General features: G+C 43.5%; 1 protein-coding gene across 1 annotated transcript; it reads right to left on the bottom strand.

Moving 5' to 3' along the window:
* Nucleotides 1-19,656: 19,656 nt before the first annotated feature.
* Nucleotides 19,657-20,025, bottom strand: LOC138895222 (uncharacterized). The gene has a single exon (XM_070179888.1). The coding sequence runs from the start codon at nt 20,023-20,025 to the stop codon at nt 19,657-19,659; it is 369 nt and encodes a 122-aa protein (XP_070035989.1).
* Nucleotides 20,026-20,310: the final 285 nt, after the last annotated feature.

The following is a 20,310-nucleotide window of genomic DNA, read 5'->3' as shown; positions in this document are numbered from 1 at the left end:
ATTGTTCCATTAGCTCCATTGGATGATTTCGGACTTAGAAGCGCGTCCGTATTGTGATTCGGAGGTCCGTAGTTGAATTTTGCTCGAAATGGCGAAAGTTGAAATTTTGGAAAAGTTTGACCGGGAGTGGAATTTTTGATATCGGGTTCGGATTTTGATTCCGGAAGTGGGAGTTGGTCCGTAATGTCAAATGTGACTTGTGTGCAAAATTTGAGGACAATCGGACGTGATTTGTTGGGTTTCGGCATCAGTTATGGAAGTTTGAAATTTCAAAGTTCATTGAATTCGAATTGAAGTGTGATTCATCGTTCCAATGTTGTTATTTGTGTTTTGATGCATCGAGTAGGTCCGTGTTATGTTATGGGACTTGTTGGTATATTTGGACGGGGTCCCGAGGGGCTCGGGTGAGTTTCGGACGAGGCTCGGATCATTTCATTGCATTTTTGGATTTTTGCTAGCTGCTGGTTCTAGTGTGATCGCACCTGCAGCTGGTTTGCGCAGGTGCGATGGTTGCAGAAGCGACAGATGCGTCGCAGAAGCGTGAAGGGGAGCTGGGAGTGAGAATCGCAGGTGTAGGTGCTTTGACGCACCTGCGCAACCGCAGATACGGTTCAAGTGCGCAGAAGCGCAATTGCAGAAGCGACTTCAATACCGCAGGTGCGGGGGTTGCTGGGCAAGGCCATTTTTCGCAGATGCGATATTTTTTCCGCAAAAGCGGTGGTCGCATGTGTGACGAATTGTCCGCAAATGCTGAAATCGCTGGGGAGAACCTATAAATCGGGTTTTTTGGTTCTTTTATCATATTTTGAGATGTGGGACTCGGATTGAGGCGATTTTTGGAGCAAATTTCATCACAAGGATTGGGGTAAGTATTCTACACTTGGTTTTGATCTTATTCCACGAATCTATCTTTATTTTTAGCAATCGGTTGATGAATTTAAAGAGGAAATTGGGGGTTTTGGCCTAAAGTTTCATAATATGAATTTTTGAGTTTTGAACATCGAATTAGAGTCAAATTTGAGTGAAACTAGTATGGTTGGACTCGTAATTGAATGGGTTGTTGGATTTTGTAAATTTTTCCGGGTTTCGAGGTGTAAGCCCGGGTTGGGCTTTTGGCCGATTTTGGGATTTTGATTCAACATTTGATCTTTTCAATCAAGATTGGTTCCTTTAGCATTGTTTGATGTATTTGAGTTTTTTTGGTTAATTTTTGAGCCGTTCGGAGGTCAGAACGCATGGGGTAGTATTTTGGAGAATCGTTTGGCTTGCTCAGTGTTGGAATTGGCTTGTTTGAGGTAAGTAACTCTTCTAATCTTAGTGATGAGGGTATAAATCCCTGAAATACGTGTTATGTGATTGGTATAGTGGTCCTATTTTGTTGATATCCGTGTTTTCACCATGTGATAAAGTAATTGAGCTGTCAATCATGCTAGATATCATGTTTAGGCTTTATGCAGATACTGTTTGAACCCATAGTGGTCATTTCTTGCTGTCATTTCACTGATTTCATTGATATTTTGTACTCAGTCATATTCATGCATTCATATCATATCTCAGTCTCAGTTGTTATTTATTGATACATCACATCATTGTTGTCGGGCTAATTTCATGACATTGTGAGCCCGTGAGTGAGACTGGAGAGATTGATGACTGAGTGATGCTGAGAGCCTGATTACGAGTGACAGTTATGGGATCGGGATGCACGCCGTAGCATGCTATATTGATTTATGCCTAGATCTGGCTTATGATAGCGCTTGGGCTGTAAGAGCCCCTCCGGAGTCTGTACACACCCCCAGTGAGCGCGGTTGATTATATTGATGGATGGATCTTGTACGAAACATTTATATACCTGGAGATGGATCTTCTCCATGAGGCCGGATTGGCCTTCCTCGGTACTGAGTGACTGATGGTCAGTGATGTATATATTCCGGGATAGATCTTCCCTGGGCCGTATGGGCCATATATAGTACCGAGTGGTTGAGCATGATGAGTGGAAAGTGTGAGACAATGAGATTGAGTACTCTGAGAGTGTGAGTACATGATTTATCTCTGAGATACATGGCATTTGCATGCACACGTGACATACATGCATATATATGCATTTTTTCTCATGATGTACGGTATTACGTCATTCATGACTTTTTTTACACACATTGATATGTGGTCATAGAGAGGTATTTCACACTTGCTATCTGGAAAGAAAATGAAACATCTTATTTATTGTGGAAAGGATATTTGGAAAAATTACAATTTTCAAACTTATTCGTATTTTTGGCATTTTCAGTAAAAGATTTGGGTTTTCACTAAGATACTTGAAAAGCATGATTATTTTCTAGAACTGTGAACGAGTTAAACATTTTACTTCTGAGATACATCTTTTATTACTTGTATTATGCTATTATGAACTGTTGTGGAATATTGGCATTGGACCCGACCTTGTGTTAGCTCGTCACTACTTTCAACCTAAGGTTATGTTTGTTACTTATTGAGTACATGAGGTCAGTTGTACTCATACTACACTTCTGTACCTTACGTGCAGATGTTGGCTTCTGATGTTGCTGTGTTCGATGGAAGTTGGATTTGAAGATGTACCTGCGTCCCGGTTGTAGCTACCTCTGTTTATGTGCTATTCAAACAGACTATGTATTTATTTTATTTTTGCTTTGTAAACTTTATTTTTAGAAGCTCATGATTTGTACTACTAGTTCTTGGGGAATGTATTATATTCAGATATTTCTTTACTTAATTGCTTTATTAATTATTATTGGAATTGGTTAGTGGTTAATTAGATTACCTAGTGGGTTGGGTTAGGTGCCATCACGACTAGTCGGATTTTAATGTGGTATCAGAGTTATAGGTTCATAGGTTCTACAAGTCATGAGCAAGTGTATAGTAGAGTCTTGCGGATTCGGTATGATGACGTCCATACCTATCTTTGAGAGGCTACGGGACATTTAGGATATACTTCCCATCTTTCTTTCCTTATCGTGCGATATTGATTCAGCTTGAAGTATAACTCTTTGAATTCCTTTCATGCATTCATATGCGCTTGGTATCGGCTGTGCGCCGGCGACTTATAATTCCATGGATAAGGTGCGAGATGTGATTTCTGTGTACTGATGAAGGGCCAGTCTGGAGGACTTGAGGTCAGGTTTTTACTGTAGCTTGAGCACAGAGATTTTGATTATGTGAGCACGTGCTTTTAGGACTTATATGTCTGATGGTGTCCCTATTAGTGCAATTTATGATTGGATGACTATGTGGTGAGTATGATGTGACTAAGGGATGTGTTCAGATTGTTCGAATATGACGAGAAGAGTTTACTTGAGATGTAGAAAGGACTATGGGGTGCCTGTTTTCTGTCTTGAATTGGCGTATGGTCTCGAGTTACGGGTGTATTGAGGGATCTCTCATATTGTTTAGTTGTGGAGTGAAGTAGATTCTCATGTCTTGTGGATGAGTTCAGAATCAAGAAGATTAAGTGATTGCGTAGTAGTCGTGACTGTGGAAGGGTAAGAGAGATGTCAGTTTGAGGCAGAGCAGGTGGAATATCTTTTGCGAGGTGTCCTGAGGTTGTGTGGTCCTTATGATATTTTGTAGAGAATTCTCTTTTACCAGTAAATGATATATGTTGCAATTTGAGTTTGGATCGCTTGTGGAAGTTGGCTTGACTATTACAAGGGTGAATGCGAGATTTGCTGATAATGTGAAGTATTAGATGGTTTGCGTTACAGGAGCTCAGGAAGGATTTGGTTGAATCTCACTGCGGTATTATGGCAGTAATAGAGTATGGGCATTATGAGTTGTGTGTTTTGATCTATGGCTTTGAGCCAAGTGGGGGAGTCTGCTATCGACAAGCTGATTGCACGATTATGTGTTGTATTGGTTTTTATTTGAGGTATACTGGTGAATCAGCTATGACTGCAGGGGTTTGGATTGAGGATGACTCGAGTAAGGAAATTTTTGGATACGGGTTGTATTACACTCTATGGGTATATGGGTATTATGGAATGATTGAGTGGTTAGTCGTGAAAGATGTAGTGTGCATGGAGTAGGAATTTGCTTGGTTGTGTTAAGGTGGGGTTACTCCTTTAGGTATCGTCGTGCCAATGGGCCACCAGTCGTTTGGCCTGTTTGGGGCGATGCAATTGAGATTTGAGCAGAGTGGATGACTCTCGAGAATGTTTCTAATGGATTCAAGATTTATATGTAGCGATTTGAAATTTTCAAGATTTATATATGGTTAGAAACTGGGAGTTGCATTGGATGATGTCGAGACTTGTGGCATTTTATATCATTGTGGATTGTGCATTTCAATATCAAGAAGGTGAAGGAAAAAATTTTAGGTTCACATAAGGTCTCTTTAGAGTGGGTGTCTCGGTTGTGGTGCCTTGGGGTGCTTAAGAGGGAAGTCAACGACTTATGGGCCTTAGGGCATTGTGGTTTTATACTAGGGTCTCTTGTGTGGTGAATTTTGGTTAAGGATCGTGGTGTTATAACAAGGAGAAGTATCAATTTGAAGGCAATTTGGAAAGGATTTGGAGAATTAAGACAACTTGGTAGTAGGTTGGATCAGCACAGTAATGGATATAATCGATTCTTTAGGCACCTATGATATGGCTAGTCTCCACAGGTGTCTCGTGGCAATGCTCTTGGGCTTTGGTGACCTGCGTGGCTGGGTTGAGTTAGAGAGATTCGGTTCTGATAGCTTGGTTGTATGCAAATGGGTTTCGAAGAGTTCTCAGTGGTTTTAACTACGGTTCGACGAGTATATTTCTTACCGGCGTGAGGAATATGTTGCGTATTGGGATTTTCTCCAGGATGAGATCAAATGGAAGGCTTCTGACCGATCGGGTATGTATTCTGCTTGTGACTCAGAGTTGATTATGATGCGGTGTGTTGTGTGGGATTGAGATTTGCATGTGCAAGGTCACGAGTCAGTTTGGAAGAGAAGGGTATAAATTCGTAGGCGGCATGGACAATTTTAAATGACTAGGTAAATGATATTACTATTCGGTATGGCCTGATGAGAGTATACATTTCAGAAGGGGCAATGTGTTTTGATTTATGGATACTTCATTGGTATTGCGGCACTCTTCTAGTTGATCGACTGCTGATATTCAAATTTTCTAGGTGGCACGGAAGAATTTTAGAAGTATTCCTCGTGGGATGATCGTGTATGAGAGATGTTTTAGACATTCGGGCGGTGGAGATAGAATCAGAAATGGAGATTAGTGTGTTCTATGGATTTGGAGACTGGGAGTTCTCAGGAGTAGACTGTTTCATGGTTGTGGACTGTGAAGTCGTGGCCGAAGCTAGCCAGATGATAGTATGTGTTATGATTCAGTCATGTGGGCTTTCGGAGGGTTATTTATCTATTTGTGGGTGGCAGAAGTTGATTTGAGGGTCCATTGGTAGGCCTAATTAGGATGTTTATTCTAAACCGAGCCGGATTGGTTGGCTCCATACTGCTATTGTTGAGAGAAGTACCATTCGGTTGTTATTGAACTTATTCGTGGTCGGAAATGATTTGTGAGTTACTCTTCTATGTTACGAGGAGTTGTGATCAGTTGGTTATAAGCACACCTGGTGCGGTTCTATTTGGGCTTTATAGCGGAATTCGAGCGAGATGAGTAATTGGGTATTGCATGATTGATGGCGCATGGGTTATGTTATTTCGGGTTTTGCGTGGCATTGTGTCATCTGCTTCTCCATGGTTATGGTAATGCACTTTGAGTACTTGATGTCGGACTGCGCGTGGTTATTGATTTTGAGCATAGTGGCTGAGGTATTTCATATGGATCAGTGTTTGGATGGGGTCGCGTATTGCGGCAGAGTTATGTTGAGATATGATCCTTGGTGTTAGATTCATGTGTTATGGTTCTATGGTGTGTGATGGATTCTTACCATTGCGCCGGGGTTGGTACCTATCGAGCTTGCGGGACAGTTCTCTTGTTTGAGTCATTTTCGTGATTGAGTACATCTGGAATGTTGCTTATTGGTGCATGGGTTGTGGCTTTAGATAGTATTGGTGTGGCATGTCAGTAGAGTAGCTGGTGTTTGATAAGGTGAGGTCATTGTACCTAGAATGGATACTATCAGAATTGATGTTAGCATTGTTGGAAGGATGATATCGAAAGTCGGCTTAGAAATTTGCTATAGTTCTTGTCAAAGGAGATGAAGTACCATGACTTGTTGATCTGATGAAGGTTTATGAGTTCTGCATATTTCTTTCATCATTGGCAGTGTACGAAGGTTTAGAACGAGGCTTTGTTTGATATGTGGTTGTTACCGGTATTGGGTTGATTTGAGCTGCTACTATGATTAGAAATCTTTGCTTCGAGCATTTGAGCTATGTGGTATTTGAGTTTTGAGTATTTGAGTTATGGTTATGGCTTTTGATACATCTTGTTTAGACTTATACAGTGAGTAGGTTGCGGGATTCAGATCTTATAAGTAATTCTGGATGTTGGAAATTGTATTCTAAGGCTTGTGGGCTAGGTTGAATTGATAAATTTCAGTTATGTTGTGTTATCGGACCCGTATAGGATAGGGTGATGTGGGATCACCCCCGGGTATATGCATGGTAAGGTTACACTGTGATTTGATGGCTTTTGGAACAACTCTTGGCACGTTCGAGGATGAACGTATGTTTAAGTGGGGGAGGATGTAACGACCCGACCGGTCATTTTGAGCATTTACACTTCGCTCGATTGTTTGAGGACATGATTAGCTCCGTATGAGGTATTATGACTTATGTGAATCGTCGGTTTTGGTTTTTAGGTTATTCAGAATTGAATTGAAAGAATGATTATCAACTAAAAGCTTTAAATTTGAAAGAGTTGACCAAGTTTGACTTTTTGTGAATTTGAAACCGGAACGGAGTTTTGATTGTTCCATTAGCTCCGTTGGGTAATTTCAGACTTAGGAGCGCATCCGGATTGTGATTCGGAGGTCCGTAGTTGAATTTGGTTCGAAATGGCGAAAGTTAAAATTTTGGAAAAGTTTGACCGGGAGTGGACTTTTTGATATCGGGGTCAGATTTCCATTCCGGAAGTGGGAGTAGGTCCATAATGTCAAATGTGACTTGTGTGCAAAATTTGAGGTCAATCGGACGTGATTTGATGGGTTTCGGCATCAGTTATGGAAGTTTGAAATTTCAAAGTTCATTGAATTCAAATTGAAGTGTGATTCGTCGTTCCGATGTTGTTATGTGTGTTTTGAGGCCTCGATTAGGTTTGTGTTATGTTATGCGACTTGTTGGTATGTTTGGACGGGGTCCCGAGGGGCTCGGGTGAGTTTCGGACGAGGCTCGGATCATTTCATTGCATTTTTTTATTTTTGCTAGTTGCTGGTTCTGGTGTGATCGCACCTGTGGCTGGTTTGCGCAGGTGCGATGGTCGCAGAAGCGACAGATGCATCGCAGAAGTGTGAAGGGGAGTTGGGCGTCGCAGATGCGATATGTTTTCCGCAAAAACGGTGGCGGTATGATGGGTATGATGGGACCGCGAGATGTGTTAAGACAATTTGAATATGACGAGAAGTATTTCCTTCAAATGTAAAGAAATGGCCATTTGGGTGCTTGATTTTCATTTTAATGTGACGTACAGTCTCGAGTATGAATGTTTTAAAGGATCTTTCATATTGTTAAATTTTGGGGTAAATTAAATTCTCATGTCTGGGTAATGAGTTGGATTCAGATTTACTAAGTGATTGCATAGTAATTGTGACTGCGAAAAGATATAACAAGATGCCAATTTGAGGCTAGGGAGGTGGGTTATCTCCTGGAGAGTAATCTACGTAGGTGTGTTCCTTATATGTGAGTGGAGAGATACTTTTCCGCCAGCAGGGCGTATGTGTGGAGATTTGAATTTGAATCTGGATGAGAAAGTTGACTTGAGTGTCAAGAGAATGATTGCGAGCTTAGCAGATGATTTGGGGTATTTTTATGGTTGGCGTTGTATGAGCTTGATAAGAATTTTTTGTTGAACTGACGGAAGTATTAGGACAGTAGTAGAGTATGGATATTATGAGTTATAGAGTGTTTAAATTTATGACTTTGAGCCAAGTGGGGGAGCCTGCTGCAGACGGCTTAATTTCATGGTTATATATTAAATTTTAGTTTTGGTCTGAGGCATACTTATGGATTAGTTATGACTTGCAGAGATGGAGTTCGAGAATGACTTGAGTAAATGAATTCTTGGATACGGGTTATATTGTACTTTATGAGTATATGAAAATCGTGGGATGAGTGAGTTGTTATGGGTAGTGCGCACGGAGTATGAATTTGATAGGTAGTGTTAAAGTAGAGTTACTTCTTTGAGTCTTGTTGTGCTAATGGGGCACGTGTCTTTTGGCCTATTTGGGCGGTGCAACTAAATTTGATCAAAATGGGTGAGTCCCGAGAAAATTCTAGTGGGTATGAGAATTATATATAGCAATTGAGAAAGTTTCCGGACTTGCGTATGGTTAAAATCTGAGATTTTCGTTTGATGGTGCCTGGACTTGCGGGAATTCTATATGACTATGGATTCTAAACTTTTATATAAGGAAGGTAAGAAGAACAATTTTAAATTCACATAAGGTATTCTCAGAGTAAGGTTACAGTTGTAGTAGTTTTGAAGGTGCTTAAGAAGAGTACATTTGCTTATGGGCCTTAGTGCGTTGTGGTTTTATGCTAAAGTTTGTAGGGTAAGTTGTGGTTAAAGATCATGGTATTTTAGCAAGAAGAAGTATCTATCTGGAGACAAATTCGGAAGGGACTCGGAGAAAATAGGACAACTGGGTAGTAGGTTGGATCAGTATGGTAATGGATATGATCGATTCTTTGGGTGCTTATGATGTGGGAGTTTTCTACAGGTGCTTTGTGGCAATACACCTGGACTTGGCGACCTGCGTGGCTTGGACGAGTTAGAGGAATTTAGTTTTAAGGACTTGATTATGTGCAAATGGATTCCAAAGTATTCTTGATGGTTTTTACCGGTGTAGAGAACGTCTTGTGTATTGTGATTTCCCTCTGGAAAGAAGCAAGAGAAAGGTTTCTAACTAAAATGGTATGTAAATTATTGGTGTTGTATGAGAAAGGAGCGTACTTCAGAAGGCGCATTGTATTTTGACATACAGATATATAAATATAGTGTTATAAGGCAAGCCTACTTCCCAAAATATTACTACTAAACCAATTATAAGAATTTAATAAAACATTTGAACATTTAAATTTCTCATAAACTAAATCAACTCTAATTATAATTTTAGAAATACGGAAACGAGCCTCAAACATCGGGGTGTCACTAAGTCATGAGCTTCTAAATCTATGAACTAAGAAATGAAAACTTTCTAACTGTCAATAAAGTCCAAAAGAAGAAATGATAAAAGGGGTAACAAGGTCCTGCGGACGCTAGAAGCTACCTTGGAATCTCCACAGATAGCCGGCCTGAACTCAACGATCGCCGCGCTGTAACTCACCAGGATCTGCACATAAAGTGCAGGGTATAGCATGAGTACAACCACCTCAGCAAGTAACAGAAATAACTAAGGAACTGATCAATACTGACGAGCTAAGTAAAACAGTCCAATTATTTAAGATAAATGCAACAACAACACAATTAAATACAACCTCACAGCAGTGTCACTCCATCACTCAGCACTAAATACACAAAACACTCAACACTCTGCGCTCACTAGGGGTGTGTACAGACTCCAGAGGGGCTCCCAAAGCCCAAGCGCTAAGCACGGACAACTCACGTGCCATCATATCAATACCTGAATCCGCATGGTCAACTCACGTGCTACGCGGACAACTCACGCTATATGGTATCAATACCTGGACCCGCACGGTCAACTCACAGGCTACGCAGACAACTCACGCGCTATGGTATTAATATCCTCACAACCAGGCCCTCGGCCTCACTCAATCATGTACCTCACTAGCCTCATCATCACCAACAAATAAGGGAACACAACCCACATCAAGTATCACAGCATATTAGCAAATAATAGAGACTGAGGTAAACATGTACAATAATTTCTATGATTGAGTACAAATAATGTGAGCATGAATAAAGCCTAAGCATGATCTCTAACATGAATGCAGACAAGTTCAACAACAAGTAACTACGTAAACAAAGATGATGGCCATGAGGCCTCACGGGAAGGACCAAGTCTCAATCCCTCGAGGTACACACCCACACGCCCGTCACCTAGCGTGGGTATCACCTCTAAACAGTCACACGATATCAAATTCTCTGGGTTTATACCCTCAAAGCCAGAGTTAAAACTGTTACTTACCTTAACAGCGTAAAAATCCTACTCCGGGATGCCCTCATCTCTGGACTCGATCTCTAAATGCTCCGAATCTAATCTCAATCAGTAAAATACCATCAATATACGCTAATGGAATGAATTCCACAAGAAATCTACAAAATATGCCAAAAGTCCGACCCCCGGGGCCCACGTCTCGAAATACGTCAAAAATGGCAGAATAATAAACCTCGTCCTCTCTCGAGTTTAACCATATAAAATTCATCAAAATCGGACTCCGTTTGGTCCCTCAAATCCTTAAATTACTTCTCCAAAAATCCCAAGCCCTAACCCCTCATTTTCACTAATTACAACGATTAAACAACGGACAATCACCATATATACAAGTATTAGGGCTCAAGTAACTTACCTCAATGAAACCCCCTTGAATCCCTTTTCAAAACCCTCCAAAAGCTCCAAAAACCGAGTTGAAATTGTGAAGAATGACCAAAAATTCGCGAAGGTTCAATTTATGCCTTTCTGCCAGATAAAACCGCATCTGCGGTCCAAATAGCACACCTGCGGCCTCCGCTTCTGCGCCCAAAAGCCTGCATCTGCTAAAGTCACCTAAAGTCCTAAAACCGCACCTGCGATCACCTCTTCGCACCTGTATTCTCGCAGGTGCGAACCCTCATCCTCTTCTACGATAAAACCCCAGGCTTCCAAACTCCGCACCTGCGGTTCCCAACCCGCAGGTGCAGCCACACAAGAACAGCAGCACCAGCTGCATTTTCTAACTTCAGCTTCCCGTTAACCTTCCAAAATCATCCCGAGACCCTCGGGACCTCAACCAATTACACTAATAGGTCACATAACCCCATACGAACTTAGTCGAAACTTCAGAACACCCAAAACAATACCAAAACACCGAATTAACCCCAAATTCAAGCCTAAAGATTTCTAACTTCCAACATTCACCAACGATGCCGAAACTAACCAAACCACGTCCGAATGACCTGAAATTTTGCACACATGTCACAAATGACACTACGAACCAACTCCAATTTCGCCAATTCAAGCCTAATTCTGCCACGAACCTCCAAATCGTATTTCGGACGCACTCTAAAGTCCAAAATCACCTAACGGAGCAAACGGAAGCATCAGAATTCGAAACTGAAAGGTAGTGAATGAGACCCCACAAGTCTCCAAAATACCAGTAGTACAGAGTATCCTCTGACACCTATCCAAGAAGTCCTGAGCGTCCTCTCTCTCTGTGCCACTGAAAGGTGGCGGCTGGAGTCTCCCAAACCTCTCCAACCTACGCTGATCATCCTCAGGCATAGCTGGAACCACATAATCCTGTGCAGCTACAACCGGATGGGCTGGTGGTGCCTCCGGTGTCTGAAGTCCCTGAATAACCTGCTCGGGTGTGCGAGCGACGGGGGTATGAGTGCCTCCCCTAGCCTGAGAAGTGGATGCAGCCGTCGAAATAGAGACCGCCTGAGCAAGGCCGGTACACACTGTCAGAATCTGAGCTAGGGCCTCCTGAAGGCCAGGAATCACAATAGGCACATGTGGTGCCTTAGATGGCGCATCAACAACTGGATCCTGGTCCTGATCTGGGACAACTGGTGGATGTACAGGTACTGCCCCAGCTGCTGTACGGGCTGCACCTCTACCCCTACCACGGCCTCCACCGCGGCCTCGGCCTCTCGCGGCCCGAACTGGTGATTGACCCTCTTGACTGGTAGCACGAGTCCTCACCATCTGTGAGAGAATGAAATACAGATGTTTAGTTACTATAATACACAGAACGCACGATAAGAATACAAGAATGTGAAATTTTCCTAAAGTTTCTGCAGCCTCTCGAAGATAAGTACAGACGTCTCCGTACCAATCCGCAAGACTCTACTAAACCCACTCATGACTCGTGAGACCTATGTAACCTAGGCTCTGATACCAACTTGTCACGACCCAAAATCTGACCATGGTCGTGATAACGCCTATCGTGTTACAAGGCAAGCCTACTTCCCCAAATATTACTAATAAACAAATTATAAGTATTTAATAAAACATTTCAACATTTAAATTTCTAATAAACTAAATCAACTCTAATTATAATTTTAGAAATACGGAAACGAGCCCCAAACATCGGGGTGTCACTAAGTCATGAGCGTCTAAATCTATGAACTAAGAAATGAAAACTTTCTAACAGCCAATACAGTCCAAAAGAAGAAATGATAAAAGGAGTAACAAGGTCCTGCGGACGCTAGAAGCTACCTTGGAATCTCCACATATTGCCGGCCTGAACTCAACGATCGCTGCGTTGTAACTCACCTGGATCTGCACATAAAGTGCAGGGTGTAGCATGAGTACAACCACCTCAGCAAGTAACAGAAATAACTAAGGAACTGATCAATACTGACGAGCTAAGTAAAACAGTCCAATTATTTAAGATAAATGCAACAACAACACAATTAAATACAACCTCACAGCAGTGTCACTCCATCACTCATCACTCGCACTCAGCACTAAATACACAAAACACTCAACACTCTGCGCTCACTAGGGGTGTGTACAGACTCCAGAGGGGCTCCCAAAGCCCAAGCGCTAAGCACGGACAACTCACGTGCCATCATATCAATACCTGGATCCGCATGGTCAACTCACGTGCTACGCGGACAACTCACGCTATATGGTATCAATACCTGGACCCGCACGGTCAACTCACAGGCTACGCGGACAACTCACGCGCTATGGTATTAATATCCTCACAACCAGGCCCTCGGCCTCACTCAATCATGCACCTCACTAGCCTCATCATCACCAACAAATAAAGGAACACAGCCCACATCAAGTATCACAACATATTAGCAAATAATAGAGACTAAGGTAAACATGTACAATAATTTCTATGATTGAGTACAAATAATATGAGCATGAATAAAGCCTAAGCATGATCTCTAACATGAATGCAGACAAGTTCAACAACAAGTAACTACGTAAACAAAGATGATGGCCATGAGGCCTCACGGGACGGACCAAGTCTCAATCCCTCGAGGTATACACCCATACGCCCGTCACCTAGCGTGGGTATCACCTCTAAATAGTCACACGATATCAAATTCTCCGGGTTTATACCCTCAAAGCCAGCGTTAAAACTGTTACTTACCTTAACAGTGTAAAAATCCTACTTCGGGATGCCCTCGTCTCTGGACTCGGTCTCCAAATGCTCCGAATCTATTCCCAATCAGTAAAATACCATCAATATACGCTAATGGAATGAATTCCACAAGAAATCTACAAAATATGCCAAAAGTCCGACCCCCGGGGCCCACGTCTCGAAATACGTCAAAAATGGCAGAATAATAAACCTCGTCCTCTCCCGAGTCTAACCATATAAAATTCATCAAAATCGGACTCCGTTTGGTCCCTCAAATCATTAAATTACTTCTCCAAAAATCCCAAGCCCTAACCCCTCATTTTCACTAATTACAACGATTAAACAACGGACAATCACCATATATACAAGTATTAGGGCTCAAGTAACTTACCTCAATGAAACCCCCTTGAATCCCTTTTCAAAACCCTCCAAAAGCTCCAAAAACCGAGTTGAAATTGTGAAGAATGACCAAAAATTTGCGAAGGGTTCAATTTATGCCTTTCTGCCGAGCAAAACCGCATCTGCGGTCCAAATAGCACACTTGCGGCCTCCGCTTCTGCGCCCAAAAGCCTGCATCTGCGGTCTCGCAGGTGCGAACCCTCATCTGCTTCTGCGATAAAACCACAGGCTTCCAAACTCCGCACTTGCCACTAAACTCCGCACCTGCGAAACTCGCACCTGCGGTTCCCAACCCGCAGGTGCGGCCACACTAGAACAACAGCACCAGCTGCATTTTCCAACTTCAACTTCCCGTTAACCTTTCAAAATCATCCCGATACCCTCGGGACCTCAACCAATTACACTAATAGGTCACATAACCCCATATGAACTTCGGCGAGCCTTCGGAACACCCAAAACAACACCAAAACACCGAATTAACCTCGAATTCAAGCCTAAAGATTTCTAACTTCCAAAATTCGCCAACGATGCCAAAACCAACCAAACCACGTCCGAATGACCTAAATTTTTGCACACATGTCACAAATGACACTACGAACCTACTCCAACCCCCAGAATTCCATTCCGACCCCGATATCTAATTTTCCAATGCCGACCGGAAATTGCCAAATTTCCAATTTCACCAATTCAAGCCTAATTCTGCCACGGACCTCCAAATCATATTCCGGACGCACTCCAAATTCCAAAATCACCTAACGGAGCTAACAGAACCATCAGAATTCAAATTTGAGATCGTTTACACATAGGTCAACATCCGATTGATATTTCCAACTTAAGTTTCTACTTAAGAGACAAAGTATCTTAATTCACTCTGAAACCACTCCGGTACCAAACCAACTAACCCGATATAACATAATATAGCTGAATAACACAGAAAGAATTAGAAATGGGGAAAACGGGGCTATAATTCTCCAAACGACCGTCCGGGTCGTTACATTCTCCCCCTATTAAACATACATTCGTCCTCAAACGAGTCTAACAAAAGAACATACCTGAAATCACAGCATCTGAAGCAATAGCGTCTGGCCTGGCTCAGAGGGCATTGAAACGGGCCTGACCACCCCCTGATTTGCCTCTCCCTCTCGGGCGACCCATAGCTGACTGGGCTCCGCCCCTAGCTGGCTGAACTCCACCCTTAGCTGGCTGGGCGGGTGGTGGAGAAACTGGTTCTGGTGCCGTTGGCCGAGTACTCTGCTGTGGAGTCCCACCCAACAGCCTAGGGCAATATCTCACAGTGTGACCAAAATCCCCGCACTCGAAACAACCCCTCCTCTAACGAAACTGTTGCTTCTGATGCCCAAAAGAATTACCCGATGATACCTGAGCGGGCGGGTCATAATGAGAACCCTGTGTTGGCAATGCACTGAATGATGACTGACTCTGCTGAAACTGGTCCTACTGAAACTGACCTCCCTGAGGAGCACCACTGAAACCACCCTGACCACGAGGCCTCTTAGCCTCCCTCTCAGTCCTCTCCTGACCTTGAACCATCTCAATTTGTCGAGAAATGTCGACAACCTCATCAAAGGTAACCCTAGATACTCTCTCCCTAGTCATAAGCAATCAAAGCTGAAAACTGAGGCCATCTATAAACCTCCTGATCCTCTCTCGGTCTGTGGGAACCAACCAGACCTCATGACGAGCTAACTCGGAGAACCGCATCTCATACTGTATAACAGACATCTCACCTTGGCGAAGCTGCTCAAACTGCCTGCGCAGCTCCTCTCGGCGAGACTCAGGTACAAACTTCTCCAGAAAGAGAACGGAGAACTGCTGCCAAGTAAGGGGTGATGTGCCAATAGGCCTACGCCTCTTGTAAGTCTCCCACCATTTGAGTGCAGCCCCAGAAAACTGAAAGGTAGTGAATGAGACCCCACAAGTCTCCAAAATACCAGCAGTATGGAGTATCCTCTGACACATGTCCAAGAAGTCCTGAGCGTCCTCTCTCTCTGTGCCACTGAAAGGTGGCGGCTGGAGTCTCCCAAACCTCTCCAACCTACGCTGATCATCCTCAGGCATAGCAGGAACCACATAATCCTATACAGCTGTAATCGGCTGGGCTGGTGGTGCCTCCGGTGTCTGAAGTCCCTGAATAACCTGCTCGAGTGTGCGAACGACGGGAGTCTGAGTGCCTCCCCCATCATGAGAAGTGGTTGCGGCCGTCGAAATAGAGACCGCCTGAGCAAGGTCGGTACATGCTGTCAGAATCTGAGCTAGGGCCTCCTGAAGGACAGGAATAACAATAGGCACAGGTGGTGCCTGAGCTAGCGCATCAATAACTGGAACCTGGTCCTGATTTGGGACAACTGGTGGATCTGCAGGTACTGCCCCAACTGCTGTACGGGCTGCACCTCTGCCCCTACCACAGCCTCTACCGGTGCCTCGGCCTCTCGCGGCCGAAACTGGTGGCTGACCCTCTTTACCGGTAGCACGAGTCCTCACCATCTGTTAGAGAATGAAATACAGATGTTTACTACTAGAATACACAGAACGCATAATAAAAATCCAAGAATGTGAAATTTTCCTAAAGGTTCTGAAGCCTCTCGAAGATAAGTACAGTACAGACGTCTCCGTACCGATCCGCAAGACTCTAATAAACCTGCTCATGACTCGTGAGACCTATGTAACCTAGGCTCTGATACCAACTTATCACGACCCAAATTCTGACCATGGTCGTGATGGCACCTATCGTGTTACAAGGCAAGCCTACTTCCCAAAATATTACTACTAAACCAATTATAAGAATTTAATAAAACATTTCAACATTTAAATTTCTCATAAACTAAATCAACTCTAATTATAATTTTAGAAATACGGAAACGAGCCCCAAATATCGGGGTGTCACTAAGTCATGAGCGTCTAAATCTATGAACTAAGAAATGAAAACTTTCTAACTGTCAATACAGTCCAAAAGAAGAAATGATAAAAGGAGTAACAAGGTTTTGCGGACGCTAGAAGCTACCTTGGAATCTCCACAGATAGCCGGCCTGAACTCAAGGATCGCCGCGCTGTAACTCACCTGGATTTGCACATAAAGTGCAGGGTGTAGCATAAGTACAACCACCTCAGCAAGTAATAGAAATAACTAAGGAACTGATCAATACTAACAAGATAAGTAAAACAGTCCAATTATTTATTTTCACAATTTAAAATATAAACAGAAATAAACAGGTAAATTTCATAACTCAGTAAATGCCACAAAGAGTATAGCAGATAAATGCAGCAACAACACAATTAAATACAACCTCACATCAGTGTCACTCTATCACTCATCACTCGCACTTCGCACTCAATACTCAAAACACTCAACACTCTGCACTCACTGGGTGTGTGTATAGACTCCGGAGGGGCTCCCAAAGCCCAAGCGCTAAGCACGGACAACTCACGTGCCATCATATCAATACCTGGATCCGCACGGTCAACTCACGTGCTACGCGGACAACTCACACGCTATGGTATCAATACTTGGACCCGCACGGTCAACTCACGTGCTACGCGGACAACTCACACGCTATGGTATTAATATCCTCACAACCAGGCCCTCGGCCTCACTCAATCATGCACCTCACTAGCCTCATCATCACCAACAAATAAAGGAACACAGCCCACATCAAGTATCACAACATATTAGCAAATAATAGAGACTAAGGTAAACATGTACAATAATTTCTATGATTGAGTACAAATAATGTGAGCATGAATAAAGCCTAAGCATGATCTCTAACATGAATTCAGACAAGTTCAACAACAAGTAACTACATAAACACAGATGATGGCCATGAGGCCTCACGGGAAGGAACAAGTCTTAATCCCTCGAGGTATACATCCACACGCCCGTCACCTAGCGTGAGTATCACCTCTAAACAGTCACACGATATCAAATTCTCTGGGTTTATACCCTCCAAGCCAGCGTTAAAACTGTTACTTACCTTAACAGTGTAAAAATCCTACTTCGGGATGCCCTCGTCTCTGGACTCGGTCTCCAAATGCTCCGAATCTATTCCCAATCAGTAAAATACCATCAATATACGCTAATGGAATGAATTCCACAAGAAAAACTACAAAAAATATGCCAAAAGTCCGACCCCCAGGCCCACGTCTCGAAATCAGTCAAAAATGGCAGAATAATAAACCTCGTCCTCTCCCGAGTCTAACCATATAAAATTCATCAAAATCGGCCTCTGTTTGGTCCCTCAAATCCTTAAATTACTTCTCCAAAAATCTCAAGCCCTAACCCCTCATTTTCACTAATTACAATGATTAAACAACGAAAAATCACAATATATACAAGTATTAGGGCTCAAGTAACTTACCTCAATGAAAACCCCTTGAATCCCTCTTCAAAACCCTCCAAAAGCTCCAAATATTGAATTGAAATTGCGAAGAATGACCAAAAATTCGCGAAGGGTTCAATTTATGCCTTTTTGCCCAGCAAAACCGCATCTGCGGTCCAAATAGCGCACCTGCGGCCTCTGCTTCTGCGCCCAAAAGCCCGCATCTGCGGAAGTCACTTAAGGTCCTTGAATCGCGCATGCGATCACCTCCTCGCACCTGCGGTCTCGCAGGTGTGACCCCTCATCTGCTTCTACGATAAAACCCCAGGCTTCCAAACTCCGCACCTGCGAAACACACACCACGGTTCCCAACCCGCAGGTGCGGCCACACCAGAACAGCAGCACCAGCTGCATTTTCCAACTTCAACTTTTCGTTAACCTTCCGAGATCATCCCGAGGCCCTTGGGACCTCAACGAGTTACACTAATAGGTCACATAACCCACTACAAACTTAGTCGAACCTTCGGAACACCCAAAGCAACACCAAAACACCGAATTAACCCCGAATTCAAGCCTAAAGATTTCTAACTTCCAAAATTTGCCAACGATGCCGAAACCAACCAAACCACGTCCGAATGACCTGAAATTTTGCACACATGTCACAAATGACACTACAAACCTACTCCAACCCCCGGAATTCCATTCTGACCCCGATATCTAATTTTTTTTACTGCCGACCGAAAATCGCCAAATTTTTAATTTCGTCAATTCAAGCCTAATTCTGCCACGGACCTCCAAATCATATTTCGAATGTACTCCTAAGTCCAAAATCACATAACGGAGCTAACAGAACCATCCGAATTCAAATACAAGATCGTTTACACATAGGTCAACATTCGGTTGACTTTTCCAACTTAAGTTTCTACTTAGGAGACTAAGTGTCTCAATTCACTCTGAAACCACTCCGGTCTCGAACCAACTAACCCGATATAATATAATATAGATGAATAACACAAAAAAAAGTAGAAATAGGGAAAACGGGGTTATAACTCTCAAAACGATCGGCCGGGTCGTTACATTCTCCCTATCTTAAACATATATTCGTCCTCGAACGAGTATAACAGAAGAACATACCTGAAATCACAACATCTGGAGCAATAATGTATGGCCTGGCTGGGAGGGCATAGAAACGGGCCTGACCACCCCCCGATCTGCCTCCCCCTCTTGGGCGACCCATAGCTGACTGGGCTCCACCCCTAGCTGGCTGAACTCCACCCCTAGCTGGCTGGGCGGGTGGTGGAGGAACTGGTGCTGGTGCCGTTGGCCGAGTACTCCACTGCGGAGTCCCACCCAACAGCCTAGGGCAATATCTCGCATTGTGACCAAAATCCTCGCACTCGAAATAACCCCTCCTCTGACGAAACTGTTTCTCCTGATGCCCAAAAGAATTACCCGATGATACCTGAACGGGCGGGTCATAATGAGAACCCTGTGCTGGAATGCACTGAATGATGACTGACTCTACTGAAACTGGTCCTGCTGAAACTGACCTCCCTGAGGAGCACCACTGAAACCACCCTGACCACGAGGCCTCTTAGCCTCCCTCTCAGTCCTCTCCTGACCTTGAACCATCTCAATTTGTCGAGAAATGTCGACAACCTTATCAAAGGTAACCCCAGATACTCTCTCCCTGGTCATAAGCAATCGAAGCTGAAAACCGAGGCCATCTATAAACCTCCTGATCCTCTCTCGGTCTGTGGGAACAAACCAGACCGCATGGCGAGCTAACTCGGAAAATCGTATCTCATACTTTGTAACAGACATCTTACCCTGGCGAAAATGCTCAAACTGCCTGCGCAGCTCCTCTCTGCGGGACTCAGGTACAAACATCTCTAGAAAGAGAACGGAGAACTACTGCCAAGTAAGGGGTGATGTGCGGAGAACTGCTGCCAAGTAGTGAATAAGACCCCACAAGTCTCCAAAATACCAGCAGTACGGAGTATCCTCTGACACCTGTCCAAGAAGTCCTGAGCGTCCTCTCTCTCTGTGCCACTGAAAGGTGGCGGCTGGAGTCTCCCAAACCTTTCCAACCTATGCTGATCATCCTCAGGCACAGCAGGAACCACATAATCCTGTGTAGTTATAACCTGCTGGGCTGGTGGTGCCTCCGGTGTC

This window comes from Nicotiana tomentosiformis, chromosome 7 (genome assembly GCF_000390325.3).
Source record: "Nicotiana tomentosiformis chromosome 7, ASM39032v3, whole genome shotgun sequence".
In the NCBI taxonomy this organism is placed as follows: Eukaryota; Viridiplantae; Streptophyta; class Magnoliopsida; order Solanales; family Solanaceae; genus Nicotiana; species Nicotiana tomentosiformis.
The sequence above is the reverse complement of the archived record's forward strand: the minus strand, read 5'-3'. Positions and strand labels throughout refer to the sequence as shown.